This window comes from Castor canadensis, chromosome 12 (genome assembly GCF_047511655.1).
Source record: "Castor canadensis chromosome 12, mCasCan1.hap1v2, whole genome shotgun sequence".
Taxonomy (NCBI): Eukaryota; Metazoa; Chordata; class Mammalia; order Rodentia; family Castoridae; genus Castor; species Castor canadensis.
Genome location: NC_133397.1, coordinates 47985417 through 48007535, shown reverse-complemented (window position 1 = coordinate 48007535; position 22119 = coordinate 47985417). Strand labels below are relative to the sequence as shown.

The 22119-nt window shown below is 33.9% G+C and overlaps 1 protein-coding gene across 9 annotated transcripts in view; it reads left to right on the top strand.

The window, feature by feature from the left end:
* Ccdc88a (coiled-coil domain containing 88A) overlaps positions 1-22119 on the top strand; it is a 139215-nt gene that overhangs the window by 46928 nt on the left and 70168 nt on the right. For 8 of the 9 annotated variants that reach the window (XR_012439690.1, XM_074049737.1, XM_074049738.1 and 5 more), the window contains 5 exons: positions 3814-3897; positions 5868-6008; positions 11434-11606; positions 15647-15728; positions 21132-21290. Coding sequence is in view for 8 of the 9 variants with exons in the window: in XM_074049737.1 (XP_073905838.1) it covers positions 3814-3897; positions 5868-6008; positions 11434-11606; positions 15647-15728; positions 21132-21290 (639 nt within the window). In the remaining variant the exon portion in view is untranslated. The remainder of the gene's footprint in view (positions 1-3813; positions 3898-5867; positions 6009-11433; positions 11607-15646; positions 15729-21131; positions 21291-22119) is intronic. The other variant, XM_074049734.1, reaches the window with a different exon arrangement.

The window sequence follows — 22119 nt, the reverse complement described above, 5'->3', positions numbered from 1 at the left end:
TTCAAGTAGTGTCTCTCATTTATGCCTGAGTTGGCCTGGACTGCAATTTTTTTATTTACACTTACTGCCTAGCTGGGATCACAGGAGTATAATGCCATACCCAGCTTTTTTTTTGTTGTTTTATGGGTTGGGATGGGGTCTCACAGACTTTTTGCCCAGATTGGCCTGGAACCACTATTCTCCTGATAGCTGCCTCCTGAGTAGCTAGGATTACAAACATGAGCTACTGCATCTAGCTAACTTCGTTATTTTATTTTTTTTTAAACTGAGTAGGTCAGAGAGACAATAAACAAAATGTGACAGGGTAAGTTTAGGGAAGTTTGTCTAGACTCAGTGGAGGTAATCTATGCTATGTTTGGAAGATGTCCAGGACACAGTAGTAAATTTATTTGAGAATAAATAAATACGAGCAAATTTGTTTTTTTCATATTAAAAGAGAGGACACATTTTTTCAACTTAAACCAAAGACTCAGGGAGACCATTGTCCTAAACTGTGTCAACATTATTCAGAATTTTTATAGATAAGCACTCTGCCACTTGAACCACACCACCAACCCTTTTTGCTTTAGTTTTTCAGTTAGGGTCTTGCACTTTTGCCCAGACTAACCTCCTCAAACCACGATCCTCATACTTTCACCTCCCAAATAATTAGAATTACAGGTATGTGCCACCATGCCCACCCCAAAGTTTTTATGTAAAAGTGGAAATGAAAGGTGGTCAGGCCCTAGTCCTTGATGTGATACGAACTTATCAAGAAACTTGGAAATCAGACTTTGTATGTACTTTATGAGTTGTCTAAGGCCAGTTCTTGGGAATTTTCATTATTCCCAAGATCTGGCCATAGTTAGGATTCTCCCGTATCTTTTTCAGTGGTAACACAAGTCTCCTGTATCAGTTCTGAGCATCACCTAAAATCTTCACAGATGTATGGTTCTTTATTCTAGTACCAATGTAGTTGAAAGATTCACAACTAAGGTCATTATAGACAGGGAAACATTTTTTTGCAGGGTTTGTTTGAAAATTTCTTTGTTCTAAAACCATAAAAATTTTGCCCCTCTTCAGCAGAACTTAGATTTTATATTGGTGCTGTCTGGTATCCAGAAATATTATTTATTTTGGAGTTTGGCCAAGTTGGGCCAAATGTGCTGAAAGTGACAAGTGTGGTTGAAGTTAAAATTTTGACCTTTACACATGTTCACAGAGGCATTTCTAAGTTTAGTGCTTGATTCTGAAAACCAGTTTTCAGTTTGTTCAGTTTGAGAGCTACAATCTACCCACAGTTACCTGTACCCTGTTATCAGTTATCTGTAAAGCATCTTAGAAGTTAGTAAGTTAGCACTTTAATTATTCTATTACATTTTGGCAAATAAACTAATTTCTGGCTGAGGTATTTCTTTTCTGGGAATGAATAAAATAAAAAATTTAAAGGGATTTTGTTTTTGCTGAGATTGTTTTTATTTTAGTTTTTTAGTTGTGATAAAATGTAATAAAATTTAACATTTAGCCATTTTTAAGTATGTAATTCACTGGTATTCATACTGTTATGCTTTCACATTTTTGTGTAATCATCATGACCATCCATCTCTGGAACTTTACTTATTTTCTGAAATAGAAACCTCTGTAGATATTAAACAAGAACTTAACATCTCTTTTCACCCAGTCCTTGGCAACCACCATTTTACTTTGTCTTTGTTAATTTGGCTACTCTTAGGTAACTCAGTTAATGGAATCATATAGTATGTACAATTGGCTTCTTTTGTTAGGAAGACCCATCCATGTTGTCACAATGGTGGCTTTTAAGGGTGAATGATACCTGTTGTATTTGCATACCACTTTTTGTTCATGTGTCAGTGGATACTTGGGTTACTTTCATTTTTTGGCTATTATAAATAATGCTTCTGTGAACATAGGTGTTCAAATACCTGTTTAGTAGACACTAAAATTTCAGTTTCTCAGTTATTTTAGCTACATTTCAGGTACTCGGTAGCCACATTTAGCTAGTGATTACTCTGTTGGACAGTGCTAAAATAGAACATTTGGTCTGATTATCTGACCTCAAAGTTTTAATTTTCTTTTACTCTCTTTACCATCTTTGCATTCTTTTTCTTTTATGTCCTTCAAGATCCTATGAAATTCATCCTGGATTCTAAGAAAGCCTAGCCTGTTTATAAAACATTTTCAGAATTCTAGACTTTGAATTAAGGTGAGACTCAGTAGAAGTTCTGTATATTTTAAGGGTAAAGGAAGAATTCTTACTGCTATGTGCTAAGAATATGCTAAAGGGTTAGTTCTTAAAGTCAGTATGAATAAAGATAGAGTGGTTTTCAGACTTAGAAAAGGGAAGTATATCTGTTCCATTTAAAAGCAGAAAAACGGACAAATGCATTGAAGATTTCTTTAGTAAGCTTTTACATATTACCTTTCACAGTACCCTGCTATTCTATTTGATTGACTCAGAATCTATGTGTAAGTCAAAAATTATAGCAGTGTTAAATTTAAAAATTGGCGTTAACTATCCTTGAAAAGTTAATTCATATATGCTAGTAGTGTATAATTTGAAAGTAATTATTAATTGTTCTCACAAGGCCTGTCAGATATTTACTAGACAAAAGTTAGTGTTTTTAAATCCACTGATTTCCATTCCATTCCATTCTCCCCAAAACTCTGATTTCCTGTTCACAACTAAGAATTGTGCATTCCTGGTGATTTAGTTTTAAACATTGTTATATCATCATAGTAATTTTGTTTTTACAGCATGTAGAACTTTGTGCACTGGATGGAATGTTTAAATTGGATAACAGCAGAAATAGAGTATTATAATTTGATAAAGAAACATGTAGAATATAAATCAGACCTTATTTTCTTAATGATCAAAGAGGCAGTTTTTCTTTTTGTGGGTTTGTTGTCTTCACTGGTAGTTCAATAATTAGCCCAGGAGATGCATCTAAGCTCAACAAGGCAGTGTTGTCTATTTTGTATGCACTTCTCATTTGGTAGCTGCAAGAATACAGTTGTACTAGCAGTTGGGTTGCAATATAAGAGATGTAGATAGAGTCAGAAATTAAGATGTGTATAAAATTATTACTTAATATTTTCTGGAAGGAAAAAGATTCATTTAAATTTATATAAAGCTTTTAAAAGTTCACAATAAAGAATTGTCGCCTTTATTCCATTTAGTTACATGTATATTTACATATACTCTTAAATTTTGCCCTGGGTAACTTTATATTAGAAACAACCCAAATATTGTATTACCTTATAAATACTAAACTAGACCATAAAAGTGAGTTTCTTTTATTACGATTAGTAGGATGAAGCTGTGAGAATGAATTGTAAGCTTGAAGTAAAAATTGCTTAAATTTTTTTTTTCCTCAAAAAGAAAGGCTGTGTTGTTTGGTGATAGCCAGGGACTGACTGAGCATTTTGGCTGTATTCCGAATTCTGCCACTGACTCACTGTGTTTTTTGGCAAGTAACTTATTCTCCCTGAAACAAGTTCTTGATTCTTTACTTCTGTTTGTAAAGTTAGCATAATAATATTGTACAGACCTCACATGGGCTGTGTAATGTTTTCCCACTTTAGAACTTTCCAGCATAAAAATAGTATACATTTTCATTGCTTTGCTTTTTAAGATAAATATTTCTAAATCATAATTTCTTTATTAGGTAAGTATATTAGATAGGTAATTTAAATGTAAATCACAACCTTACTGTACTATTAAAAACATAACTAATCCTGATGAGTTTTTAGTTATATACAACATTTCAAGGATAATATTCTACAAATATGAATGATATTTTTCATTTGTTTTAGTGTCAGAAAAAAGAAGAATTTATTGAAAGAATTCAAGGATTAGATTTTGATACAAAAGCAGCAGTTGCTGCACATATTCAAGAGGTAATGACCTGTGTAAATTTTATGTTCTTTTTATGAAGTTTGTAGTATGTTTACTTATATATCTCCCCAGATATTTCACAGGATAAAAAAATATAAACGAACCCTACTTTTATACTTTTCTCTTTAGAGGTAGTACCTTAAGTGTATCATTGCACAGTGCCTAACTATAAATTTACTGTTGCCTTTATCTGTTAGGATATAGGGACAGTGTTATTTGGGGAATGAAGTATATATCTTTATTAGACAGCACACGCAGAATGAATCATAGTAAATGGAAGCAGTAGAAAATGCAAGACTGATTGTAATTCTAACCTTCCTGTAGAGAGGCGAGATGATAGGCTGAGCATTATGTCATTCCTGCAATTTTCTCTTAAATGAATGGACATGAAATTCTTATCAAAGATACTACTTGAATTATAAATACATGATGATTGTTAATATTTGTATAAAAACTTTAGGGCATAATGTGCAGTGTCAAATAATTGACATTAATTACTGGGGTTTGAATTAAGGACCTTATGCTTGCTAGGCAGGGGCTCTACCACTTGAGCCACACACCCACAGCCCTTTTTGCTTTAGTTATTTTTCAGTAGGGTATCACATTTGTGCCTGGTTCAGCCTCAGACTGCAGTCCTCCTGCCTACTGCCTCCCATGTAGCTGGAGTCATAGGTGCCTTCCTCCATGCCCACCTTAGTGATTGAGATGTGTTCTTGATAATTTTTTTGTCCAGCCTTAACAGTTTTTTAGTCAGGGTTACGGGTATGAGCCACCATGCCTCGACCTATTAAGATTTATTTTAAAAGCTACTAGGGGCTGGCAGAGTAGCTCAAGTGATAGAGTGCCTGCCTAGCAAGTAGGAGGCCCTGAGTTCAAACCCCAACACCACCAAGAAAAAAAAAAATTGGGGGTCGGGGTGTAGCTCAGGTGGTAGAGCACCTGCCTAGCAAGTGCAAGGTCCTGAGTTCAAACTCTAGTACCACCAACCAACCAATAAATAAATAAATAAATAAATAAAAGCTGCTATATCTGCACCTATATACTTTTGAACTTTTAAACTTATACAAACTTTTAGAATTACAGTATATTCAACTTTACATGTTAATTAGAAAAGGGAAAGGAGAGAGAAGGGGAGAATTTTACTTAGTGAAAATTAGTCGTGTTTAAAATGTTCTGTTGAGATGACTTCGTATTCCATATATCATCTTTTCTCTTAGTTAACTTTAATGGAGCCCATATTTCTTTTCTGTAATATTGTTTTCAATAGTAAGCATATTAGTATTTTGTAAGATAGTTTTATTGATAGTCTCTTTATATATGTATGTTTTTGCTAGTTTTGTGGTTTTATTTTGTTTTGTATTACAAGTTGCTCAATTTGCCTCCATCCTTGAAAATGTTATTTTTGCTAGTTGTTGTGAAAGTTAAAGCAAAATACCAGAATCATGGAAAGAAATGGAAATAAGCAAGAAATGTTTTTTATTTGTTATCTTTTCATTATTTTAAAAATCTTTACACTGAGGGTCCTTTCTCCTAAGGTTCTGTGAACCTCATTTTTAGAATCTACAAAGACTTAGCTATTCAGATATAAAAAGGCAGTATCATATATGCTACAGATTAAAAATCTTTTGTTTTTTAATTCAGGTGCAGTGAATTTAAAGTCTTAGCTAAGTAAAAGTTCTATTGATTTTGTTAAATTAGTTGTCTGATATGTCAGTATTACTTTCCTATTGGAATGCTTCAAATTAAATAATTTATTTTTGTTGACTAGAAAATTAATACCAATTCACTTGAAGATAATATTAGTTAAAATATATTTTAATTGTGTTTTCATCATTAGTTTCAAATGTTCTGTAGACATGTTGGTGGCTTTCATTAAGTGAGGTATATACTAGATAAGCTAATATTGTACTAAAGTCAAATCAGTATTTAAGTAGTAGCTTTTTTAAAATTTGTGTTGCTTGCCTTTCTAAAGATAACCCATAATCAGGAAAATGTGTTTGATCTGCAATGGATGGAAGTGACAGATATGTCTCAGGAGGATATGGAACCACTTTTGAAAACTATGGCATTGCATCTAAAAAGACTTATAGATGAGAGAGATGAACATTCAGAGGTTTGTGAATTTCTTTCATTATGTTACTGAACATAATGCTTTCTAACAAAAGAAAGTAGGAACTTCAGAAGTTTTCTAGAATTGATACCCTGTTTCTTATGGATAGGTAATTAAGTATAGTCATCCCTTGTTTTCAGTGAGGAATGAGTTCTAGGACCCCCTAAAGATACCAACATCCATGAATAGTCAAGTCTCTTACGTAAGTGGTGCATTGCTTGCATATAACCTACACACAACCCACAAAAATCTTCCTTTATGTTTTAATTCATTCTAGATTACCTATAATAATACATTGTAAATGGTAAGTACATAGTTGTTGGTACTGTATTGTTTAGTTAACAGTGACAAGAAAAAGGCTGTACATGTTTAGTGTAAACACAGTTTTTTCCCTGAATATTTTCCATGTACAGTTGGTTGAATCTGTGGGTATGGAATCCACATGGAAGGCCAACTGCTTTGTGTGTGTGTGTGTGTGTGTGTGTGTGTATGGAACACAGGAACCAAAATGAAATATAAGAAAAACCCAAATTGCTAGTAAACAAATTAAAATTTGGTTTTCTTTTCTTTCCTTTTAAATTAGTATTATTTTGATTTTGTTAACTGTATGTTTTTCAGCTTATTCCCACAGCTCTGGCAATAGTACAGAGTGTGAAACTGAAAATATAGTTGATGTAAGTGGAAAAATCATTGCCTTAAAGCATAAGAATTTGCTTAAGGTTTATTTTGTAGTTTTATGGCCACAATTTGAAGTTGGAAAAATAAGTAATAAATAAAAGGACAATAACAGGTGTTATGAATAAAGAGTCCCACAGAGAGCTTAATTTTTTGTAGTTAATATGAGGTGTGATTTATTATAAGCTTCTTTAAAATAGAACTTTGCTCTTTAGAAAGAGTAAAATTGCACTGCATTTTTTGTCTGTACTGAAAGCAGTGTATAATTTTAGAGCAGTCTAGACTTTATTGCATGCAGTATTGAATAATATTTTCTTAATAGCAGACCATTTAGGAGAAAGTATAGCTTTAACTAGCTGTTCCACTTACATGTGAGAGTTTTTGAGCTTATGTATAGAGAATTTGTATGATTGTTCTTGGGATAACTGAAAGACTATGTTGAGGAAATTCCTGAAGATCTTTGTTTTGTTTTGTTTTGTTTTGTTTTCCAGTATAGGGGTTTGAACTCAGGACCTTGCTCCCTTGCTAGGCAAACACTCTACCATTTGAGCCATGCCACCAGCTGTTTTCTGCTTTAGTTATTTTTCACATAGGGTCTCATATTTATGCTTGGGCTGACCTGGACCACTGTTGTCCAACTTGTACTTCCCTCATAGCTGGGATGACAGGCGTGTACCACCGTGTCCAGCTCTTTATTGGTTGAGAGGTGGTCTCTTGTACTTTTTACCGTGGTGGCTGCCTTTAAACCAAGACCCTCCCAATCTTCATCTTCAGTAGCTAGAATTGTAGGCATGAGCTACTGCACTCAGCCTTAAGATTTTTTTTTTTCTCTGAACAAAACTCATATCTCTATAGGGTATTTTCAGTTCTGATGGGAATTTTCAATTTTTGTTCAGACATTTTAAAAGAAAAGAAAATGCAGGAAATACATTAAGGAAAATTTTAGAGCGCCAATTAAATTTTTAAAAAATTTGAGACCAAAGGAAGATGAATCAAAAAGTACCCCAAATATGTATCAAACTTGTCCTAGGATACTTAAATCATTTAATTTTTAATCTGATTTTTGAAGATATGCTGTATCTTTACTTGGTTTTAATGTCTTTTTACTGCATGATCCACTGTCTAGAATGTTCTTCCATTTGTATTTCAAATGGAATTTTTAAAGGTATTCAACAAAGTTCTCTAGCATCTGAGAAATCACTTCTAAAAGTCTAACTGACTGATGGTCATGTGTAAATTGCTTTATCTCATTTATATGAAGTGATTGAGGCCCCAAGTTCAAACTCCAGTACCACCAAAAAAAATTATATGAGAAATATTACACATATTTAAAGATAGTTTATAAATGTAATAATTCTGTATCATTCAATTAGGCTAAAACAAGTTCTTATTTAGATTTCCCCCTTAAGTTTTCTTTCTGTTTTGACTAATCTTATGTTACAGTTGTTTTGTGTTAGCCTAAAAAAGTATGTATTTTGTCTCCCTGCTTTTAATTTCTCTTCACTTTTTTATTCTTAATGCTATGGACCAAATAGAGCATCACAGCCCTTCTTTTAACTAAACACCAGATAGAAGATTTTCATAGAGTTGAAATTCATTAAAATTAAAACTTTAAAATTCACAAATCTCCTTTTTTAAAAAAATTTTTATTCATTTATTCACATGTGCATACTTTGTTTGGGCCATTTCTCCCCCTGCCCCCTTGCTCTCCCCTCCACCCTCTCTCACTTCCAGGCAGAACCTGTTCTGCTCTTATCTGTAATTTTATTGAAGACAAGACATAAGCAATAATATGAAAGACAAAGCGTTTTTGCTAGTGAGATAAGGATAACTATACAGAGAGATTCCTAGCATTGCTTCCACGTACAAATGTGTTACAACCCAAGTTGATTCATCTCTACCTGACCTTCTTGTTGTCACTGTTTATTTTAAGCCAGACTTTGTGCTGCAAGCTTAGCATATTCCATCTTACTAAATTTGCACAATAATCACATTTATATATGAATATATAAGTACTTTAGGAATTTAAAGAAGGAATATTTACTTGCAATTGATAATTGGAAGAATCAAGAAAGACTTATGCTTATGCTTTAATGATATTTCCTGTCAGATTATTGAAACAGGAAATGTTAAGAAGGTACAAAATTACTACCACTGAAGTCAAAATGTCTAAATAACCTTTAATGGATAATTCATCTATGTACTCTTAACTCTTAGCATCAAGTTTCTCTCTCTCTTTTTCTTCTAAAAAATATTTTACAGCCCACAGTTTTTTTGTGCTCTGTTCACTGATGTCCAGAAGCTCTTGATGTCTTCATTTCACCACCTGCTAAGTTTAGATGTACTGTCTTTTGTACTTTTTTAAAGTTCCCCATTTTGCATATTACTTAGTTGAATGTTATTTTTTTAGCATCCCTTATTATGCATAGTACTATGCTAGACAAGAGAATAAGAGATGTGAAGGTGGTGTAAGGAAGATTTATCTGGTTTATTGACAAAAACTACATTATTTATAAGTGAAAAATATGAAGTGCTAATTTGTGCATGAATCAAGTATTTATTAAATACTTACTATATAGCAGGTACTGTTGTTGCAGTCAGGGAATGTTAGAGAACAAGATTAAAGATAATTGGAACAGTAAGAAAATAGGGAGATTAATGACACTTTTCTAAAGAGGGAATTGGGATGGGGATACTTGGTAGGTAGACAGGGTAAAAAAAATGGTGTTAATGGACATGTAAACACCCCTTCAAAAGCAGCAAGAAAGAAATATGTTTTTTCTTTTTATTAGATAGTAGAAAATTGCACACATATCTTTGGAGAACAAGGAGACAAAAGTCAATAGGAAGAAGGAAATTGAAAATGTTTTAAGTGAAGAATATATGTTGGTTTGAAAAATGCATAAAAATGGAGGTGGTTTTGTTTCTTGGGTAGAAGTCATTTGTTGGACATGATAGCAGTTTGTAGTTGGAAGCTTAAGTAGAGAAATATATATGTTATGTAGGTTGCATATATATAATATATATGCAGGGGTTTTGGTCAGTACTGGAGTTTGAACTTAGTCACACTTGTTATGTGACTTTGGTTAAGTTAATCTATATGAGCCTCAGTTTCCTCATGTCTAAAATAGACATAATATCTCTGTTGAGCTTATAGACTGGATGAGATCTTGTTGGACAACCCCCTGGCTAGGAATTCTATAAATATAAAAAAAGAGAGCCTATTGTCAGACAGTGACTTAGTGCCATAAAAATGAAAAGTATGAGTGACATTTAAGGACCTAATTGTTGTTTCAGAATAAATAGGAATTATAGAGTAGTTAAAAATAATATTTCTTGGCAAGAAGGGAATTGAGTGTTGAGTGAGACCTTGATACAGATACCAGGTTGTATCTAAAAGCTAAAAAAATTAATTCTAGTGGATGTTTAAAGCAAACAAGCAGAAAACCAAGTAATGACACTAGTGGCTCATGTCTGTAATCCTAGCTACTTGGGAGGCTAAGATCTGGAGGATCTCAGTTCAAGGCCAGCCTGGGCAAATAGTTAATGAGAGTCTGTCTCCAAAATAACCAGAGAAAAATGGGCTGATAGTGTGGCAGAAGTGGTAGAATGCCTGCTTTGCAAGCACCTGAGTTCAAACCCTACTACTACCAAAAAAAAAAAAGTAATTCAGTGAGGGTGGATAGGACTTGGTGATGAGAAATAAGGATGAAGACTTCATGCCTGAAGTTAGTAACCCTCCCAATTCTGTCTGCAGTAGTAGGACAGTTGAAATTGCTTGGGAAGATAATTTCTGTTTGAGGAATTTGAAAGAAAAGCTGAGAAGTTGATTCAGAATAAGAATTTATCAGTAAAAAGAAAATTAGGAGAAGGGAGGAATATGATTGTGTTGGGTACATATGAGTTAAATGGACCTTACTGTTCAGATTTAGGAAAAGCAAGAAGCGGCCTCTTGGGAATGGCTTCTGGAGAAAGGAATAAAAGATGCTTTGATACAGAAAATAGATTAGAAGTAGTACAGTATTGTGGGAGAGAGACTATAAGATAGGAAGTTGAGCTCAGCATTGCTGTTAGCTAATTGCATAATCATAGGAATATCAGTATCATTGCCTCAGTTACCTTATTTCCAGAAAAAAGATTAAACTAAACCTCTGAGGTCTTATTAGTTCTGCTAGAGATTTGTCCTTTAAGAGGTGTAATATTCTAGAACAGTATTGTTTAATCCTGCTGTTGCAGCTAGATTGCATTTCTGGGCTCTCCAGTATACTAGCCATTAGCCACATGTCGCTGTTGTGTACTTGAAATATGGCTAATATGACTATAAAGAATTGAGTTTTTAACTTAACTTTTTAATTAAATAGACACTTGTGCTACTGGCTATTGGACAATCTAGTTCTAGACAAACAACTCTTGGGTTTATTTTCTTTTCTTTGTCAACAAATCTTTTATGCCTTTCCAATAGTTGCTGTGTAATCTGTTTTTTTTTCTCATAATTGATTTCTTTTGATAAAAACTAGGAAGGGGAGAACATATGAAGTTTTATTCTAGTGCTAGCCACCCAGTAGCTCAAAAATGAACTGTTGAATGAAATTTTTAACATAGCAGCTAAATGTGACAAAGTTAGGATGATTTTTGATGTTGTTTTTAACATTGTAGTATAATACTTAGATGCAGTGAATAGTGTTGGTATGTTTAGTTTGCTGATAATGTAGAACACTAAAAGTGATTTTGTGCTTATTTCTGTAATTTTTAGACTATCATAGAGCTCTCTGAAGAGCGGGATGGTCTTCATTTTCTACCCCATGCCTCTTCATCTGCCCAATCACCCTGTGGTTCTCCAGGCATGAAACGAACAGAAAGTCGACAGCATCTGTCAGTGGAATTGGCAGATGCAAAGGCCAAGATAAGAAGGCTTAGGCAGGAACTGTAAGTTACTGATTTTCAAGGTTCATTGAATTTATGTCATCACAAAGGTGACCTAAGTGGTATTTTTAGGCTTAAGGTCCTCCCTTGCTAGCTCTGTCAAAGTTTTCATGAGTATTTGTCAAAATGAGAAAAGTGAGAGGACTGGCATAAGGTTTTTGTAATACTAAATCTTATCAACTTAAAGGATGCTCTTTATTCTGGATTTATGTCCTTTCTATTTTTCTAGTGTTAAAATCTCCCTTCTTTTATAAAATAGTGTCCTTCCTTGGCATATTGGGAGGCTCCTTAATTTTTAAAATTTCATATTTCTTGAAATCCCAAATGAGTCACATCAGTAACTTCAGCTGTTTTAAATTTAATGTTTTAAAAGACTGAATTGTTGTATAGCATTACAAAAAAGAAATTTTCCGTGTATCTTCTGCATTGATTAATTGAAATGCCTGAGTCACCTATTTAGTAAAATAAATATTCAGGTTTGGTTAGTACTGATAAAATTATATTTACTTCACTTTCTAAGATTGTTACAGAAAAGTAGGTATAAATTTCAGGTAGCCATTCCTTGGGGAACCACAAGTAGAAGAAATACGACCCATCTCTGTTGGAGATTTTGTATGTTGTACTTTAAAAAGAACAAAGGATTTTTGTTTTAGGGACTTTTTCCTCCTTTTGGATGTTTTCTTGGAATTCAAGCTTCAGAATGTAGATTTTAAATTTAAAACCACAATGTAGCAATTACATTTATTTACTGATTATTTAAAGTGACTAAAGAAAATAAATTGAATATGCAAGATAGAAAAAATATTATAGTCTATAGGAAAATTTGAAAAGAAAAAAATACAGCTTTCATTTGTGGATGTCTGCATTATAATGTCTCTATTGAAGTGAACACGCCCAGGATATTCTATAAACAGCTGCACCAGGAAAAATTAGGGAAGAGATTGCTGTTATTAGTTTGACTGGCAGTTAATGGATAGCCTAAACAGTGAACACTAGTTCTTTCCATATAATTTAGCACAATCTTCTCCAGTCTGTAGAAAAAGCATGTAATTAGTACTGCACTGATGGCTGTGAATCTGTTTAACATTTTGTACTATATTAGAATTTAATTTTCAAATAAAATTTACTTGGCCATAGAGTACATTGAAATTCCAAACAACTTGGAGGATTGACAAAATTTAGTTTCATATATACTGATTAGAAAATGTAAATGGATATTTTAATGGATAAATAAATATGCCAAAGATAGCAAGTATTCCCAGTGATTAGCACTTTGTCAGATACCATCCAATGTATCTTTGTTATCCCTTGAATGTATGTTGTTTCTTAGATTTCTTTTACTAACCCTTGTTTTAATTCTTTTTATTGAGACAAATCTTTACTAAACTTAATCAGCTACAGAAATCATGATGGACAATAGTAGTCCAGGTTGCTTTATGCTTAGTGAAAAGTGTAAAGTAACCAACTGTAATTAGAATGTACAAATCAGCTAAAGTATGCTTACTTATTGGAAATGTATCACAATAGAATTGCTTTTGCTTTATGAACATTCAGAGTAAAAGTATAATGTATGAAAAACTTTTATGTAGTAAATGCTGCCTTTATCCCATGTATTGAAAGTTTTTTTGATATAAAGTATTGATTCTTTTTTAAAAAAAAAAAGGCCTTAATAGATAGAACTCAGTGTCTGAAAATTCATCCTTTAAAGTGTACAGTTGACTGCACGTGTGGCTTACAAGGTAGAGCCCCTTCCTAGCAAGCACAAGGCCCTGAGTTCAAAGCCTAATACTGCCAAAAGGAAATCCTTAAAGTACATAATTAAGTGGGTTTTAGCTTATTAATAGTATTGTGCAACCATTGCACAATAATTTCAAGGCATTTTCATTTTTAAGATTTTTTTCCCAAAAAACTACCCCATGTTCTTTGTTTATCCCCTTTGCCATCAGCTCCTAGCAACCACTAATACGTTTTCTGTTTCCATTCGTTTGCCTATTCTGGACATTTCATAAATGGGATCATATTAATATGTGGCCTTCTGTGATTGGCTTCTTTCATTTTGCATAATATTCTCCAGGCTCATCCATGTTGTGTATGTGAGAGTACTTTAATTTTAATTTTTTTTATGTGTGGATAATACCACATTTTAAATTTCCATTAATCAGATCATGGTCATTTGAATTGCTTCCCCTTTTTTTCAATATTGGGAGTTTAAACTCAGGGCTTCTCACTTGCTCGGCAGGTGCTCTACTGCTTGAGCCATGCCTTCAACACTTTTTTCTGTGGTTATTTTGGAGATCAGATCTCACTTTTTGCACAGACCAGCCATTGCTGGAATGAGAGGCACATGCTACCTTGTCCAGCTTTTTTGTTGTTGAGATATATGGTGTATTGCAAACTTTTTGCCTAGGGTTTGCCTGGAACCGTGATCCTCACATGTAGCTTGGGATACCAGGGACATGCCACTTCATCAGCTATTGATTTAGACCGTGTCTTGCAAACTTTTTGCCTGGGCTGTCATTGGACTGCTATCCTCTCTATCAGTTAGGCTTATAAGCATGAGCCATCAACTCCCAGATCTTTCATTTTATTTATTGTTATAAATAATGCTGCTATGGTTATACATGTGCACTTTTAAAAATACTTGGTTTATATATTCATTTATTTGTCAACACTAGGGTTTGAACTCAGGGCCTTACACTTAGTAGGAAGGCACTTTCTACAACTTGAGCCATGCCCTAGCCCACGTGTGCACTGTTTTATGGGCATACATTTTTAATTCTCTTGTATGTATACCGAGGAATGGACAACATTAAATATTGCTAATGTAATTAATGCTACTGAATTTTACACTTAACATTGGTTAAATTGACAGTGTTCATGTTATACATTTGTTAGCACAATGAAAAAATTGAATTAAAAAAAATTCGATAATCCAAAAAGAAACATTTGCAAGAAATGACTTACTAAACACAAAAGTTACAGCTTTTAATCTAAGAAAATGACAAATCATACAGTAGAAAGTTAGGAATAAATGTGAGCTAATAATTTACAAAATAAAAAAAATTTTAATAACATGAACAGAAAAATAAGTTTAGCATTTCCTAGTATTCGAAGAAATATAAATTAGAACAATAACAGCATTTTTCACTTAAGTTGTTTCATAAAGAGGTACCTTTATCATCTACTGGTTGGTAATGACATTTCTGGACGACAGTTGGACAATATATATATATATCAAGTACCTTTGAACCTGTACTGTGTTTTTAGAATTATGTCCTGAAACACACAAGAGTTTATGCTGTACAGTGAGTTTCTTTACCAAAGCATTATTCATTATAGTGGAAGGTAGAACCCACTTAGTTATACTATGGTTCCTCTTATAAAAGAGAATATCACCATTAAAAATTATATTCTGAAGAAAAAAGGGAGTATATGAGGCAATGTGAACAATAGGTTGTTTATACAGTGACCTTTTATTATTAACAAACAGAAGGTGGAAAAATAGATAGGGAGGCTTACTTTGAGGAGATTATTTCTAAAGGGGAGATAAAAAAAATAGGAAGAAATTGAAGACTTACAAGCTACCTGGTAGAAACTAACAGAGAAGTGAAGATTTTAGGTGTCTATATGACAAGTAGTAAGTGTATAATTTCTTTTAGGGCATTGTAAATGTTGAAAATAGTTTGGAGACCCTTATGAGTCTTAGACCTAGATAGTATTACATTATATAACCCTTCCAAGTTAATTATTTTTGATTATGCAGAATGGAAGAGAGAAAGGAAATTGAGGCTGGGAGTAGAAAGAGAGAGAAAGAAACTGCATAATGAACTTACGAGTTAGCCTTTGAACAACATTAGGGGAGAAATTTGATGACATCTAAATATATACCTTCATGGTACATTTGTTTTTTCTCTACTGGGTTAGGATTGTGGCTAATACTATCAAGTAACTATTTAGTAATGATAATTCATTTGTATTAATGAAGATGATGATCATAGTTTTAAAAGTAGTGCTTTAATTCTCTAATATTTTTTGCATTTAAGGGAGGAAAAGACTGAACAGTTGTTGGACTGTAAACAAGAACTTGAGCAAATGGAAATAGAATTAAAAAGGCTGCAACAAGAGGTTTGTACCTGGAGCTGTTATTATATAGGACTACCAAATAATTGGAAATTGATTTTTCTACTTGTAATTGATAACCTGGACTCAATACTTTATACAAATAAATGTGGTAAGTAAGTCCTACAAAAAATTGGGTGACTTCTTTAGTGTCTTTCTAAAACATGGAAGAGCCAAAACTGGAAACAAAGTCATTGGACTTTTCTTTCTACTCTTCAAACTTTGCTAAGATTCCAATGAGCCTCTTTGGACTGGGGCAGTTCCAAGACTCCCTTATTTGTGTATTTGGCGTCTGTGGCCTTGGACGCTGGAACAACTCTACACAATGTGAATTGTGCTGTTCATGTGTATTTCCCTGGGTCTCCTCTCTGATGGTGGCATTATATTAACTTATATATTAACTTTTTAATTTTTTTACTCTTTTCCTATTAAATTAGATAAAATCTTTTTGCTTTTAAAAATTATATTTTTTATATTACTTAAAAGCCTTGTATTTTTTTCATCTTGAACCAAACATTTTTAAGAATTTACTTCTTTTAGGGCAATATGTGGGAAGAGGATGAGTGGGATGGCAGGTTCTGGGGGTGAGGAGAGAAGGAAAGAATAAGAGAGGGTAATGGGGATGAGCATGATCTAAGTACAGTTTAAACATGTATGAAAATCCATTATTTTGTATAATTAATACACTCTTTAATTTTTAAAAAGCCAGTATGGAAAAAAAAATTCATTTCTTTTAGCCACTTCAATGTTTTCATTGGGAATAGTGTCTGAATTCTTTAAACCCATAGATGCTAAGGTTTAGAGTAAGGTTGACAACGGTTTCTTCCTTTAGCTTTCCCCAACCTACCATTTTATTTTTTTTTATTTTTTAATTTTTTCCTTTTATTATTCATATGTGCATACAAGGCTTGGGTCATTTCTCCCCCCTGCCCCCACCCCCTCCCTTACCACCCACTCCGCCCCCTCCCTCTCCCCGCCACCCCCTCAATACCCAGCAGAAACTATTTTGCCCTTATTTCTAATTTTGTTGTGGAGAGAGTATAAGCAATAATAGCAAGGAACAAGGGTTTTTGCTGGTTGAGATAAGGATAGCTATACAGGGCATTGACTCACATTGATTTCCTGTGCATGTGTGTTACCTTCTAGTTAATTCTTTTTGATCTAACCTTTTCTCTAGTTCCTGGTCCCCTTTTCCTATTGGCCTCAGTTGCTTTTAAGGTATCTGCTTTAGTTTCTCTGCGTTAAGGGCAACAAATGCTAGCTAATTTTTTAGGTGTCTTACCTATCCTCACCCCTCCCTTGTGTGCTCTGGCTTTTATCATGCGCTCAAAGTCCAATCCCATTGTTGTGTTTGCCCTTCATCTAATGTCCACATATGAGGGAGAACATACGATTTTTGGTCTTTTGGGCCAGGCTAACCTCACTGAGAATGATGTTCTCCAATTCCATCCATTTACCAGCAAATGATAACATTTTGTTCTTCTTCGTGGCTGCATAAAATTCCATTGTGTATAGATACCACATTTTCTTAATCCATTCGTGAGTGGTGGGGCATCTTGGCTGTTTCCATAACTTGGCTATTGTGAATAGTGCCGCAATAAACATGGGTGTGCAGGTGCCTCTGGAGTAACCTGTGTCACATTCTTTTGAGTATATCCCCAAGAGTGGTATTGCTGGATCAAATGGTAGATCAATGTCTAGCTTTTTAAGTAGCCTCCAAATTTTTTTCCAGAGTGCCAACGTACCATTTTAAATGTTGAAAATACTTGCAGGATCATAAACTGCAACCTTTAGAAGAATAGGCTTGAAGTCACAATCTTTATTTCTAGACATGCTGTGGCATTCCCTCTGAAGGAATGATTCTCCAAAACAGAAATTAGAGGGAAAAGAGGCACTATTTTATGTTTTTTGCAAATCTTATTAATGCCTAGGTAATAGAATACTCTTAGATTCTCATATCTGTCTCTGCATTCAGTCTGTCAAGGTGTCTGTCACACACCAAATAGCCTCTAGAAAATTCTGCAGTGTTCTCATGAGAGAATGACAGTGAAAAAGACAAATAATGTCTTAAATGTTTATTATGAAAAACTTTTGACTTTATGAACTCCCTGTAAAGGTTTCAGGGACCCCTATAAGTTGTTTATAAGTTGTTGGGTAATACTTTGAGAATTGCTGTTCTCAAGGATTATAACAAAGCTTTTTTAAAAAAAAAAATGAGGTTGGTGGATTTTAACTGCCTAACAAGCATGAATCACTGAGTTAAGGCCCCAGTACCACCAATAAATAAATAAATAAATGAATATTCTGCCAGTGCTAGAGCACCCACCTTGCAAGCATGAGACCCTGCATTCAGCCTACCAGTAGTGCTTTTAAAAAAAACCTGGGTTTTAATAATTGTCCAACTGGCATTAAGATATGTACTAATCATTTTAGTTGGAAGCATTGAAAGAAATCTCAGGATCCAACATCATTTCATGATAAAAGCTCTAAGAAAACTAGGAATAGAAGGAAAGTTCCTCAACATTATAAAAGCTATATATGACAAACCTACAGCCAGCATTATACTTAACGGAGAAAAATTAAAACCATTCCCTCTAAAATCAGGAACCAGACAAGGATGCCCACTATCTCCACTCCTATTCAACATAGTACTGGAATTCCTAGCCAGAGCAATTAGGCAAGAAGAAGGAATAAAAGGAATACAAATAGGTAAAGAAACTGTCAAAATATCCCTATTTGCAGACGACATGATCCTATACCTTAAAGACCCAAAAAACTCTACTCAGAAGCTTCTAGACATCATCAATAGCTATAGCAAGGTAGCAGTATATAAAATCAACATAGAAAAATCATTAGCATTTCTATACACTAACAGTGAGCAAACGGAAAAAGAATGTATGAAAACAATTCCATTTACAATAGCCTCAAAAAAAATCAGATACCTAGGTGTAAACCTAACAAAAGATGTGAAAGACCTCTACAAGGAAAACTATACACTTCTGAAGAAAGAGATTGAGGAAGACTATAGAAAGTGGAGAGATCTCCCATGCTCATGGATTGGTAGAATCAACATAGTAAAAATGTCGATACTCCCCAAAGTAATCTACATGTTTAATGCAATTCCCATCAAAATTCCAATGACATTCATTAAAGAGATTGAAAAATCTACTGTGAAATTTATATGGAAACACAAGAGGCCACGAATAGCCAAGGCAATACTCAGTCAAAAGAACGATGCAGGAGGTATCACAATACCTGACTTCAAACTATATTACAAAGCAATAACAATAAAAACAGCATGGTACTGGCACAAAAACAGACATGAAGACCAGTGGAACAGAATAGAGGATCCAGATATGAAGCCACACAACTATGAGCAACTTATCTTTGACAAAGGAGCTAAAAATATACGATGGAGAAATAGCAGCCTCTTCAACAAAAACTGCTGGGAAAACTGGTTAGCAGTCTGCAAAAAACTGAAACTAGATCCATGTATATCACCGTATACCAAGATTAACTCAAAATGGATCAAGGATCTTAATATCAGACCCCAAACTCTTAAGTTGATACAAGAAAGAGTAGGAAATACTCTGGAGTTAGTAGGTATAGGTAAGAACTTTCTCAATGAAACCCCAGCAGCACAGCAACTAAGAGATAGCATAGATAAATGGGACCTCATAAAACTAAAAAGCTTCTATTCATCAAAAGAAATGGTCTCTAAACTGAAGAGAACACCCACAGAGTGGGAGAAAATATTTGCCAGCTACACATCAGACAAAGGACTGATAACCAGAATATACAGGGAACTTAAAAAACTAAATTCTCCCAAAACTAATGAACCAATAAAGAAATGGGCATGTGAACTAAACAGAACTTTCTCAAAAGAAGAAATTCAAATGGCCAGAAAACACATGAAAAAATGCTCACCATCTCTAGCAATAAAGGAAATGCAAATTAAAACCACACTAAGATTCCACCTCACCCCTGTTAGAATAGCCATCATCAGCAACACCACCAACAACAGGTGTTGGCGAGGATGCGGGGGAAAAAGGAACCCTCTTACACTGTTGGTGGGAATGTAGACTAGTACAACCACTCTGGAAAAAAATTTGGAGGCTACTTAAAAAGCTGGACATCGATCTACCATTTGATCCAGCACTACCACTCTTGGGGATATACCCAAAAGACTGTTACTCCAGAGGCACCTGCACATCCATGTTTATTGCGGCACTATTCACAATAGCCAAGTTATGGAAACAGCCAAGATGCCCCAGCACTCACGAATGGATTAAGAAAATGTGGTATCTATACACAATGGAATTTTATGCAGCCATGAAGAAGAACGAAATGTTATCATTCGCTGGTAAATGGATGGAATTGGAGAACATCATTCTGAGTGAGGTTAGCCTGGCTCAAAAGACCAAAAATCGTATGTTCTCCCTCATATGTGGACATTAGATCAAGGGCAAACACAACAAGTGGATTGGACTATGAGCACATGATAAAAGCGAGAGCACACAAGGGAGGGGTGAGGATAGGTAAGACACCTAAAAACTAGCTAGCATTTGTTGCCCTTAATGCAGAGAAACTAAAGCAGATACCTTAAAGCAACTGAGGCCAATAGGAAAAGGGGACCAGGAACTAGAGAAAAGGTTAGATCAAAAAGAATTAACCTAGAAGGTAACACCCACGCACAGGAAATCAATGTGAGTCAATGCCCTGTATAGCTATCCTTATCTCAACCAGCAAAACCCCTTGTTCCTTCCTATTATTGCTTATACTCTCTCTACAACAAAATTAGAGATAAGGGCAAAATAGTTTCTGCTGGGTATTGAGGGGTGGGAGCGGGAGGGGGTGGAGTGGGTGGTAAGGGAGGGGGTGGGGGCAGGGGGGAGAAATGAACCAAGCCTTGTATGCACATATGAATAATAAAAGAAAAATGAAAAAAAAAATCTCAGCAAGATTTTGGTAATCATAATATATCTGGATAGAAACATTCTCTAAAGTAACTAGTGATTTACGTTAGTAATATAGCTTGCCTCTTCTGTATTTTTTACTATCTTGTGTTTTAAAGTCAACCTTTTCACCTTAAATTAATTGGAAATAATTTTAAGTAAAGGTTAACTTATTTTAAAAATCTTGAATTTTTTTACATTACTGATTAAAAAAATACTGTGTTACAAACATACATGTTTAATTCCTTTTTCTTCTTGGTTTAAGGATAAAAAGGCTTTTTATGTCCCCATTTTAGAAAACAACTTAATTGAGGTATAATTTCTATACCATAACATTTCCTTTAAAAATACATATAATTCATTGACTTAAAAAAATTATCAAATTGTGGAACCAATGCATAAAAAGTTGAAGAGTAATGTAATATTAAACATGCTATTCTTTGTTTATATTTAGAACATGAATTTGCTTTCGGATGCTCGTTCTGCTAGAATGTACCGAGATGAACTGGATGTACTTCGAGAAAAGGCAGTCAGAGTGGATAAGCTTGAAAGTGAAGTCAGCAGATATAAAGAGAGGCTACATGATATTGAGTTTTATAAGGCAAGAGTTGAGGTGTGTTGGGTAATTAACTATTCAGAATAGTTTTTTTTTTCCCCTAAAAGCGTTAATGATTTTCAAAAGGTATTTAAAATACACTTAATAAGCAAAAGGAATTCTTGAAGTTCAGGAAGCAGTAAATACTTACTTCAGTTATTTATTTTACGATAAATTCATTCAGACTTTTACAGTAGAATTTTCAGATGTTATTAATTTTATTCAACCCTTTAGGGCTTGTCTTTCATTTCTTTATAGCATCGTAGGTAGAGCAGACTTTTGAAGTTCTCACAGAGTCTAACTAAAATTTTTATCTCTACTAATCTCAAACTTGTTCCTAGAAGTGAAGGCAAAACATATTTCTGATTTCTGTTTAGCTAAGATTACTAAAATTAGGATCTGCAGACAAATTACAAAGAACTTTTCCTCCTTCATAGTTGTAATTCAGTGTTAGATAAAGTTGAGATTGACAAGCATTTGACAGTCCTTGTATCCTGTTTTCCTTTCTCAGCTAATTTCTTTATTCTCTGTGAACAGAAGAGATTTTGTTCAGTTTCAATATGAAGAAAAACAGAAAGCAGTATGCCAAAATCAAGAAATGCAAGCATAAAGTAGAATATTTTAGTCAAAAAGTTACCAGTAAATAGAAACAATAGGACTATAAGATAAAATACATATTAATTCTTTACCAATTATTTATTCATAATTATTTATTCATATATGCATGAATGCTGCTATTAAGGTGTATGCATGGATGCCACTGTCTTAATATACATTCTCTAGAGCCATACATGGTGGTGCATACCAGTAATCAAACCAGCATTTGGGAGACTAAGGCAGAAGGATC